The sequence below is a fragment of the Salvelinus alpinus genome, chromosome 12 (assembly GCF_045679555.1).
Source record: "Salvelinus alpinus chromosome 12, SLU_Salpinus.1, whole genome shotgun sequence".
Taxonomy (NCBI): Eukaryota; Metazoa; Chordata; class Actinopteri; order Salmoniformes; family Salmonidae; genus Salvelinus; species Salvelinus alpinus.
Window position 1 is genome coordinate 24,999,714 of NC_092097.1, and position 12,041 is coordinate 25,011,754.

General features: G+C 41.3%; 1 protein-coding gene across 3 annotated transcripts in view; it reads right to left on the reverse strand.

The window, feature by feature from the left end:
• Positions 1–3,831: 3,831 nt before the first annotated feature.
• Positions 3,832–12,041, reverse strand: part of LOC139535736 (calmodulin-binding transcription activator 1-like) — a 113,769-nt gene continuing 105,559 nt past the window's right edge. The window contains exons 21-23 of one of the 3 annotated variants that reach the window (XM_071335488.1): positions 10,195–10,266; positions 9,975–10,005; positions 3,832–8,635 (exon numbers count right to left, since the gene is read on the reverse strand). In XM_071335488.1, the coding sequence (XP_071191589.1) occupies positions 8,603–8,635; positions 9,975–10,005; positions 10,195–10,266 (136 nt within the window). In that variant the 3' untranslated portion in view covers positions 3,832–8,602. The remainder of the gene's footprint in view (positions 8,636–9,974; positions 10,006–10,194; positions 10,267–12,041) is intronic. The other 2 variants (XM_071335487.1, XM_071335489.1) reach the window with 2 other exon arrangements.

The window sequence follows — 12,041 nt, forward strand, 5'->3', positions numbered from 1 at the left end:
GCTTTAAATCACAGCAGGCCTCCCTTTATGGTCTCAAACTGGTCTTGAATATACAAAAAAAATTATTCATAACCTTCACCAGAGCTAGAACACTGCCAGACAATGTTAGCATTGTCACATCTGGTGGCTTATCCATTGAAGAAGTGTCATCCTATAAATAACTACAGTTTAAGTTGGAGGTTTACATACACTTAGGTTGGAGTCATTAAAACTCGTTTTCAACCACAAATTTCTTGTTAACAAACTATAGGTTTGGCAAGTCGGGTAGGACATCTGCTTTGTGCATGACAAAAGTAATTTTTCCAACAATTGTTTACAGACAGATTTCACTTATGATTCACTGTATCACAAGTTTACATACACTAGGTTGACTGTGCCTTTAAACAGCTTGGAAAATTCCAGAAAATTATGTCATGGTCTTAGAAGCTTCTGATAGGCTAATTGACATCAATTGAGTCAATTAGAGGTGTATCTGTGGATGTATTCCAAGGCCTACCGTCAAACTCAGTGCCTCTTTGCTTGACATCATGGGGAAATCAAAAGAAATCAGCCAAGACCTCAGAAAAAAATGGTAGACAAGTCTAGTTCATCCTTTGGAGCAATTTCCAAACGCCAGAAGGTACCACATTCATCTGTACAAACAATAGTACGCAAGTATAAATACCATGGAACCACGCAGAGGTCGTAACTCTCAAGAAGGAGATGTGTTCTGTCTCCTAGAGTTGAACGTACTTTGGTGCAAAAAGTGCAAATCAATACCAGAACAACTGCAAAGGACCTTGTGAAGATGCTGGAGGAAACAGGTACAAAAGTATCTATATCCACAGTAAAACGAGTCCTATATCGACAAAACCTGAAAGGCCGCTCAACAAGGAAGAAGCCACTGCTCCAAAACTGCCAATAAAAAGCCAGACTATGGTTTGCAACTGCACATGCGACCAAAGATCATACTTTTTGGAGAAATATCCTCTGGTCTGATGAAACAAAAATAGAACTGTTTGGCCATAATGACCATCGTTATGTTTGGAGGAAAAAGGGGGAGGCTTGCAAGCCGAAGAACACCATGCCAAACGTGAAGCACGGGGTTGGCAGCATCATGTTGTGGAGGTGCTTTGCTGCAGGAGGGACTGGTGCACTTCACAAAATAGATGGCATCATGAGGAGGACAATTTCCAAAGTTGTGGCAAAATGGCTTAAGGACAACAAAGTATTGGAGTGGTATTGGAGTGGCCATCACAAAGCCCTGACCTCAACCCCATAGAAAATTGGCTTTGGGGTGGAAGCTGTTTAGAAGCCTCTTAGACCTAGACTTGGCGCTCCGGTACCGCTTGCCATGAAGTAGCAAAGAGAACAGTCTATGACTAGGGTGGCTGGAGTCTTTGACAATTTTTAGGACCTTCCTCTGACACCACCTGGTATAGAGGTCCTGGATGGCAGGAAGCTTGGCCCCAGTGATGTACTGGGTCGTTCGCACTACCCTCTGTAGTGCCTTGCGGTCGGAGGCAGAGCAGTTGCCATTCCAGGCAGTGATGCAACCAGTCAGGATGCTCTCGATGGTGCAGCTGCAGAACCTTTTGAGGATCTGAGGATCCATGCCAAATCTTTTCAGTCTCCTGAGGGGGAATAGGTTGTGTCGTGCCCTTTTCACGACTGTCTTGGTGTGCTTGGACCATGTTAGTTTGTTGGTGATGTGGACACCAAGGAACTTGAAGCTCTCAACCTGATCCACTGCAACCCCATCGATGAGAAAGGAGGCGTACTCGGTCCTCTTTTTCCTGTAGTCCACAATCATCTCCTTTGTCTTGAATAGGCATACAACGTTGTGTTTACACAAGTAGCCCAATTCTGATCTTTTTTCAAACTAATTGGTCTTTTGACCAATCACATCAGAGCTTGTTTTAGAGTTGATCTGATTGGTCAAAAGACCAATTAGTGAAAAAATATAAAAATTAGGCTGCCTGTGTAAACACAGTCTAATATGGGTAAAAGGGTGATGTAGTGTCGCGTTAACCTGCTAGTTGGAAATAGGAAACTCTGAAATGTCCAACTTGCTAACTGGTTGTAGTTATACACATGCCGCGTTCAACTAGTTAGTAAGTCGGGAAATATACAAGTTTCCTAGTTCCGACTAGCACGTAAACGTGGCAAATGAGAATGGAATTATGCGGCGTTCACGTGCTGTCGGAGTTATCGGAAGCTCCAAGTTTGCAGTGGAAAATTTCACTTGAATAACCCTCCTAATCGGAATTACAAGTTTGAAACTCGGAGAAAATGTTGTTACCTGAGTTGTCGTGTTGTGACGTTTCACCAGTGACATTTTACCTTTTTAACCAACAGATGATAACAAATCAGTGTTCGACAATTACAACCTTATGAATATGTATAATGTAGCTAATCTGACCATATTGTCAATGCTAAGAAAGCTAGCTAACTTTATTATTAGCAATTTTAGCTAGTTTATCAAGCTAGCTAAAGTCTTATTGGTTGAAGAATTGTTTCGACTTCATAAGCACTTCAACACAATCATGTTGGATTGACCACTTCCCACTTCCCAGTTTCCCATGAGCACATGAAGTCAGCAATACATACACATGGATTTAAAGCAGCTGTCCAGTGTTTCCAGATTTCTATTAAATATGATCTATAATTAATTACAATATGAGTGAAATAGTTTTCTTCCAAAAACTGGTAATTAGGTATGTTAAAAAGCAGCTTTTCTGTGTTTGAATGGTGTGGGCATACCCCAACAACAGAATCAAAGACAGTACATTGTAAAGATAGGCAGAAACTGCTTCTCCAGTCACTGATCACACTTGTAGGCGATGTAGTTGGCTAGCTAAGTTCATGCGTAGAAACCCGTCATCGGGTCTAACGGTTGTCTTGCGCAAACTGAGCACATGCAGGCCATCAAATCAAAGGCACACCTTCGATATAAAGTTGTTTTTGAAGAAAATGAAAATGTGTCAGTTAGTTACTTTCACGAGGTTGGAGTAATAACATGTTCAACTACTTAAGATACTGGTCTCGAATCTAGGTTGTGCTTTGAGATTTCGAGAAAATTCACTTCTCTCAATGACTTCTCAAACCTGGTCTGCTTGGTCTGCTTCGCAAGCTTGGTGATGTTGTACCTCAGGGTTTATAAACTCTGTGACAGAATGTTGTGGGCATATCAATAAAAATATTAATGACAAGTAAACAGCCAATGAGCCAGTGAGACATCTTGGTCAAAAACATGACGTCATCCACTATCAGGAAATAGCAAGCTGTTTGAGATAAATGTTTGAGGTAGGGTTTTAAAAGTGTTTTTTCCCCTTCTAAAATGTATGCTTTGGCCACAACTTCAAGTACAGGATGAGTCAACAACATTATTTGGGTATGAGTTAACAAATTAAGGGCTCGATTCAATCTGTTTCGCTGAAGCATTACAGATTGCACCATAGAAAAGTAAAGCCAACATATGCAGTGTTTATCGTGAATGCAGTCTCTGCTAATGCGGGAACATTGCCTTTACATTTCAATCACGTTGTAACGCTGAACCTCCGCAATACGGATTGAATCGAGCCCTAAGAGCTTTTAAAAGTGAGATTTTCACTAGATAGTTACTTTAAATGAAATCATTATTCAACAAGGAAATAAAGTCTCTTCAATGCCTCAACTTACTTCATTATAGGCCCATGGACAGAATTACCAGAGACTTAATTTTCAACAGTATTTCTGGAAATACTACAAATACAAAAACGTAGCATAGATATGATAAACAATTTGTAGCCCAGTTTCTTTTAAATGTCGTACAATCACACTGACAATAAAATAAACATCAGACCATTACAGTAAAGTGCAAATTTTCTTTTTACTCAGATTTCATTTTACAGCAGAAATTATGTAAAGCATTCAAAATACATTTTCCACATATAAGGGCAATTCAAAACACTTTGCATGGCCTCAGCAGCAGAAGATACTTTTTAAAAACATATTCAACTATTTATTGATGCGTATACATGCACATTATAAAAAATTCACTTACAAAAGAGGGAAAGAGAGGTAGAAAGAGAGAGAGATAAAGAGAGAGAGGGGGCATGAAGAACACAAAATAGGAGGGAACAAAGCTAAGGATGAGAGAGGAAAAGAGAAAGAGAGGGAGAAGTCTAGCTAGCACTATTTAAACATGCAGAGTGATGTTAGCCCATAGCCCGTTATAACTACGGCCTGTATTTCATAATTTATCTCTTATTTGACCTTTAACCTGTGGGTCAAAGGTCACCTCTGTGCAGCTTGCCCAGGAGCGAGTTCAGCAGGACGCAGCGTTTTGTTATGTTCAGATAGAAATATGGCATGTAGAACAAACTTGCCTTTCTGACATGTAGAATAAGGAATCACGTCAGCTATATTCATAGCATTTCTATCTGCAACGTTCGGCTACTGAATGTGGCCCACTTCCTTGGAGGAAGTCAAAGTTGCCTGTGACATAGCTTATGTTTTTCTCTACAAACTGATCTCTACGCTTACTTAAATTTACAGATCCTCATTTAGAAAATGTATATGTTTGTTTATTGCTCTGTGTGTTTCAGTGGAAAGCCTTATCCAGTGTGAATTCACCCCCTTTAAACAGCAGCCCCTCTCTGTGTTTCTGTTAGTGTAGCTGTGATGTGGTTGGAGGGCACAGTTCCAGGCCAGGGTATAAAATGATTAAGCGCATTCAAGAGTTGACTACAGAGTGAAACAGCGATAGGCTGGAGAGCCTTTCCAACATGAATAATTCCTGGGCCATAATGACTATGCCCAGAGTTTTTCCTGGTCAGGAAAACCACTCCGGGCCCTAGAGAGGATATTATTGTCTTCTTTGTGAGGCTCTACATATATTCAAATGTTTGTATTATATATGTTATATGTTGTGTCTCAGGTGTTTGGAAGTGGAAGTCCTTTATAGATGGGATGTGTGTGGCACCCATCTCAGGCCAACTCCCTGTGAACAAGACCTCAGTCTGCCAGCTCTCTGTGGGGTCATCGCCACTGTCATCTTATGAAAGAGGAGGTATAGCCTAATCACAATTGGCTGATTAACACACACACACACGCGCACACACACACACACACACAGGGCCTACTCCACACCCCCAAGCCATTCTAGAACCCTGAGTTTAAATCTGAGGGAGTTACTGCTCCCTAAGAAAAAATAAAAGAGAGAGAGTGTGATGTGTGTGCAAGATTGGAGATTGTGAGACGACCGAGTGAGTCGTGTGCATGTCTCTGTCTGTGTATGTGAAGTTTGCTCCAGCTAAGATATGTTTTTATGTAAGAACATTGGAAGATCATTACTGCCAGGACTGAACAGATGATAAATAAAGTGAAATGTCGTGCAATTTCCATGCAGAAGAATACACTTTATCAATGTTCAAAACAGATATTTGCATCTTGAGAATGACCATACAACAGTTGAATTCCAGAAAGAGGGTTTCTTGTGCTCTACATCTCACTAAAGACTTAACCCAAGGTATCTATATGACAGTGTCTAGGCCTACATGTACTGCCATTACTGTAAAATGGGCGTGAATGTGCCATGCAGAATTTAGCCTATAATATATCAACCAGCCCAGTCAGAGATATGGCATGATCTGGCAACCTAACTGAGATCCCAATGAGGATTGAAACGTTGTCCATGTTTCCTTCTCACTAATAAATACATGTAGGGGGCAAATCAGAGCTATGGATTTTTTTAAATAATGTAGCAACCCAAATGAACCATGGTAATGTATGCTGGGATCCACTACTCAGTGTCTACCTGGTAGGAGGAGTAAAATACATCATCTGCTTAGAGGCACTAGTAAGCACTAGTATCAGTCTGTTTCTGCTATAGCCATCTTGTCACTGTCTTTTAACAATGGAATATTTTGAATGCATAAACACTTAGGTATAGGAAGCAGAAAAAAAAATCACTAACAAATTAGAGTTCAAAATAAGACTGGGCGCCAATCTTCTGTGTAGAATAATCGTCACACACAATTTGGGAAACTATAGAGAGAATGGGTTAACTTGTTTGGAGACATATAGTGGGTTCCTGATATTAGCTTGTACGTTCTGTATATGAGTAGGCACTTTCTAACCAAACTGGTCATAATCCTCAGTCAAAGCAAATCTGTAAGACACTCCAGGGAAGGAAACGCCTCATTGTAACACGGGCCATACTATTGGCAATTACATGCTGGGGAATTTGAAGGGGAAAACATCTGTCTGAAGCTAAGAGATGAAAGTTTCAAATCTGCAATTGCATTAACATAAAAGTATATACCACTTAGCAGACACATTTATCCAAAGTAACTTACTCAGTACAGTGAGGGCATACATTTTGAGTATGTGTGTGATCCCTGCAGGAAATTAACCAACAACCTTGGCATTGCCAGCACAACGCTCTTACTAACTGAGCCACAGAGGACCACACTAACAGAAACATCACCCATCACCAGTTTGTTTGGTTTTGACACCTGACAGGAACTCATTCTGTGTACACTTTAGAAGAATAGATTATGAAGTTCTCCTTGCTTTCCCACCCTTCATTTGCTTGAGATGACTGTGTACAGTATATTTAATACTTGTATGTTTTACCTCCTGTACCAGGAGTTTTTCCTGAACAAGTGACCACATGGTCAGGAAAAACTCCTGCGCTAATCCTAGGGTCCTAGGGAAAAGTAGAATTCATAATAATTGGCACCACTAGCAAAATGATTTCATTCTTGCTAGCCTGAAATCAAAAGCATGATGTGTATACATTTTGCTTTCTGCCCTTATTCTTTATATCACTTGTTTTAACATAAGATTTCATCAATGTCATGCTTTAGCAAAATGTTCTTCAATAACACTTATATCAAACACTTGTAAAGTAGTTCAAATCCTCTTACAGTCCATAGCCACAAAAAAATGTATGTTGATTTTCTTGCCCCGTTTCTTTGTCTTATTTTCTCATGCACATAGATCCATGGTTAGTATTTACATTATTTACAAACAATACAATTGTCCTGTATACCCGGGTCTCTATCTGCTCATATTGTTGTTATAGAAGTAAAATAATATATATTCTTAAATACAGTCTTTTCTCATGAAAAGATCCAGGGTCTCCATATATACCCTTACCTCGTCATTTATGTACAGAGACGCTCAATAGTCAAAAATATGGGTTGGGCTAAACTCTATAAGGGCTAATATAGGGACCCATGTCCTAGACAGGGGCTAGCGTATAGTAAGTATAGGGACTTCTCACAGACTATAAGAAGTCAAGGCAATGCAATGTGACACTCTCCTCAAAACCATATGTGGCTTTTTGAAGTTCATGTTAAGAACAAATTGACAGAGACAGATAACCATCTGAACTGAATATGTCACACATTACCACACAATAGGGGGATAAAACTGACTCGGGCTAAAATGCCATTTTCTTACTGTAAATTAAATGAAAGAACATAACAAGGTAAATAATAAAAAAAAAAGATAAATAATACATAAATAAAAACAGAAAACCCAGGTTATTTTCCTTACATAGAGCACATGATAAACACAGGGTAGAGATAGTCAATGAGGACAGAAGTGAGACACCACTACACATAAATACAAAACAAACAAGTTTGGTTCGCATGCAGGAGCTCACAGCTCAAACACATGCATTAGATTCAACAAACACAGACTCACACACCAGGCTAGCAAAATGCTGCCTCAGAGAATGACTTCATAGACAAGTCAATATAACAAATTAAGACACTGTTATTTACATCTAAACCCCTATCTGTTAATGTTCTTCTTACATTCAAGTGTAGTACTTCTCTTTGGGGGACTGGTTGACCTGTCTAGCCAGCCAATCAGAGTGTGGTGATCACATTGACTTTGCCAACTGCCATAAAAGCCATGGGAGAAGAGCTAGTGAAAAACAGTGCATGCATACAGGATATGGGAGTGATATTTGGTTTATGTTTTCCTTTCCTAAAATGTATCATTTATACAGCATGTACAACAGGTCCAATATAGATTATGCATGTCAATGCAAATGTTGCCCATATGAGAAAACCAATCATCCCATTCTCCGTATCGAACATGTTCGATAAAAAAATGTGCATCTTCAGCTGCATCCTGATCTTCTTCTCTTGTTCTTTTCTGCTCTTGAAGAAAACATTGATCTATCTGTGAAGAGTGCAAAGATGCCAGGCAGGGTAGTGTAGTTTCCTCTCTGTGATCTGGAGGAAGAGGAAAGTAAAGCGATGCTGTGGCCAGAGCCAGGTCCATACGTTCATCAGAGCAGTCTCCCAGATATGGATGTGTACCTGTCTGTTTGGGAAGCGTTTGTCTCACAGAAACAGAGGGAGGAGAGAGAGGAGAGTTGTCTCTGTGTTGTCTCAGTGATATAGTTGCCGTGTCTCCATCCTCATTGTTAGCAGTCTGTTTGGAGAAGAGGAGTGTGGACTGTGAAGTAGTCCCATTGTGAGAGTGGTATGAGGAGAGGGAGGAAAAGAGAGTTGCCCCTGTGAGACCGAGGGAGGAAGGGAGAGGAGGAGAGGGAAGAGAAGGGTGTAGAGGAGCTCACAGGATGAGGGGGCTCTGTGTTGGACTGGTTCGTGGGCTCTCAGGACCCCTGGCCTTTCTCTGCTCTCTTGCCCTAGAGGAGAGAAGAGCTCCAGGTCAGACACACACACACCACACTGATGGGTGGCACTGGGGACAACAAACAGTTATTTTGGTTCACCAGCCACTTTCTGTGTTACAGTTCTCAGATGACTGTAAGATGAGCGGCCTCATACACACACACGCGCGCACACCCACCCACGCACGCGGGCAAGCGCGCACACACACACACTTCTCTCCCCCCTCTCCCTCCACAACTACCAAGCCAAAAATAATAGCAGGATACTGGCAGGCCAAACAAGAGAGAAGCCCCTCCCACAGAGGAAGTGATGTCATTCAAAGCATGCCCCAGTCCCTGGAAGTAAAGCAGAAGGACCTGCCCCCTCTCTCTGTCAGTCATGCAGAAATACCAGCATCATTCAGCAATATCCAGAGAGAGAAAGAGAGAGGAACAGAGAGGGAGAGAGAGGGACAGAGAGGGAGAGAGAGAGAAAGAGAGAGGAACAGAGAGGGAGAGAGAGGGAGAGAGAGAGAGGAACAAAGAGGGAGAGCGAGGGAGAGAGAGAAAGAGAGAAAGAGAGAGAAAGAGAGAGGAAGAGAGAGGAGAGAGAGAAATAGAGAGGAAGAGAGAGAGAGAGAGAGAGAGGGAGATAGAGAGAGAGAGAGAAAGAAAGAGAAAGAGAGAGGACGAGAGAGAGAGAGGAACAGAGAGAGAGAGAAAGAGAGAGGAACCGAGAGGGAGAGAGAGGGAGAGAGAGAAAGAGAGAGGAACAGAGAGGGAGAGAGAGGGAGAGAGAGAAAGACAGAGAAAGAGAGAGAAAGAGAGAGGAACCGAGAGGGAGAGAGAGGGAGAGAGAGAAAGAGAGAGGAACAGAGAGGGAGAGAGAGGGAGAGAGAGAAAGACAGAGAAAGAGAGAGAAAGAGAGAGAGGAACAGAGAGCGAGAGATATAGAGAGGAACAGAGGGAGAGAGGGAGAGAGAGAAAGAGAGAGGAACAGAGAGGGAGAGAGAGGGAGAAAGAGAGAGAAATAGAGAGAAAGAGAGAGGAACAGAGAGCGAGAGAGATAGAGAGAGGAACAGAGAGCGAGAGAGATAGAGAGAGGAACAGAGAGGGAGAGAGAGAAAGCAAACGGACTAGAGGGACAGATATAGGTGTTTATGTTTGAGGTTTGGACTGACCCAGTGTTCCCTCTCTCCCTCTCAAGAGCTGACATGCAAACAGGCATCAGCCACATGGAGAGAGGGAGCGAGAGAAAAGTGAGAGAGAGAAGGGGCGAAGGAGAGAAAAAGAGAGAGTATGAGGAGAAAGTAAGAAATGAGAGTAAGAAGAGGGGGTAAGAAAAGCCCAAACTGAGTTACTGGTGCTCACTTACCCGTTTGACTGGTCTATGGTCCATCAAGAGGCTTCACAGAAACAGCAAAACAACACCAACTATTAGCACACACACACACTGGGTATGGGAAGGAGGGGTGGGGTTGTCACCACACGGCCATGCTAGAGAGGACAGACATGGTCAACACCTGCATCCTCTCTATCATGGTGATGTAGTGACAGCTGGTCTGGAGCAGGAAGGAGATTATGTGTATTAGTACCTGTGGCGGCATCTGAGCAGGAACCTCAGGATCTTACGGGCAGCCTGGTTCTGTCTCTTAGTGAGGAGACTGCTGCATGATGACAACCACACAGCACAGTTAGGGTGTGTGTGTGTGCTTGTCTGTTTGTGTGTATAGGTCGGTATCAATAAAACGTCACAATAAGGTGCAGAGCGTTCGATTTGCCTGCTGGGGGGCAAGGAGACCCCAGCACCACTAAAACCATTGTGCTGTTTTTTAAATGTGTCCTTTTTTAAGGGATTGTTAAATACATGTTATAACTATTTGGTTTTAATATCATCAGACTTATACAGCAAGTAACTGCCTGCTTTCATGATCAGTAAAATGTCAGATACGTGAGGGTAGCCTATCCATTTGGCATATATAACATGTGTCATTTAGCTTGCTTCATCAGAGATTAGGCTTTTGGAAAGAGATTGACAAGTCATCATCCTGGTAAAGTTGTCAGTCAGACTTCTGTCATCACCACAATAGATGACAAGCAAATCAAACTATATTTGGACATAGCCATCTAGTTTAAGCCCTGAAAGGTAGCTTGTTAACTGTCCATATTGACGCGATCTGTTGTTAGCTAGCTAGCCACTTTGACATTGTCCATCAATCACTGTAACCTATCATGTCTGTCAGCAGCAATCGTGATTAAACACTCTGAAAAACAATGTTGAAAAGGGGATAATGTTAGCTAACTTTGCTAGGTAGGTTCACGTTGGTTGGATAAAAAAGCACATTAGGTCTACTTACCACTATGTTTAGCCAACTGTACAACGTTTCTACCGGTAGCTTGCAAAGTAAACATGATCAAACAATACTTTGGCAAATGCACCCTTCTGCTGCTTGACAGGTAGACCCCACAAAGGATGGGAAATGAACTTAAACCAGTCATATTTGTCAGGTATAGTTCACTTTTATGTTATATCACTCAAATATCCAATTAATGGTGGCCAATATAAAGAGATATCCTGGGAATACTCTCATGTATCTGAAATTACATGATCAATTGATGTTTACTGATCATGAAAGCAGACAGTTACTTGCTGTTTAAGTCGGATAATAGAGCTAAATGTGGCATAATTGTAAATGTGTAGTCCTGACTATGTTCTTCAAGAGGTGATGATATTAAAACCAAATAGTTATAACATGTATTTATTTAACAATCCCTTAAAAACGACACGCAGTGGCGATGGGGGTCTCCTCGCCCCCCAGCAGGCAAATCAAACGTTCTGCACCTTATTGTGATGTTGTATTGATAATGACCTATGTGCACCTTATTGTGATGTTGTATTGATAACGACCTATGTGCACCTTATTATGATGTTGTATTGATAATGACCTATGTGCACCTTATTGTGATGTTGTATTGATAACGACCTATGTGCACTTTATTATGTTGTTGTATTGATAATGACCTATGTGCACCTTATTGTGATGTTGTATTGATAATGACCTATGTGCACCTTATTGTGATGTTGTATTGATAATGACCTATGTGCACCTTATTGTGATGTTGTATTGATAACGACCTATGTGCACCTTATTGTGATGTTGTATTGATAACGACCTATGTGCACCTTATTGTGATGTTGTATTGATAATGACCTATGTGCACCTTATTGTGATGTTGTATTGATAATGACCTATGTGCACCTTATTGTGATGTTGTATTGATAATGACCTATGTGCACCTTATTGTGATGTTGTATTGATAATGACCTATGTGCACCTTATTGTGATGTTGTATTGATAACGACCTATGTGCACCTTATTGTGATGTTGTATTGATAACGACCTATGTGCACCTTATTGTGATGTTGTATTGATAATGACCT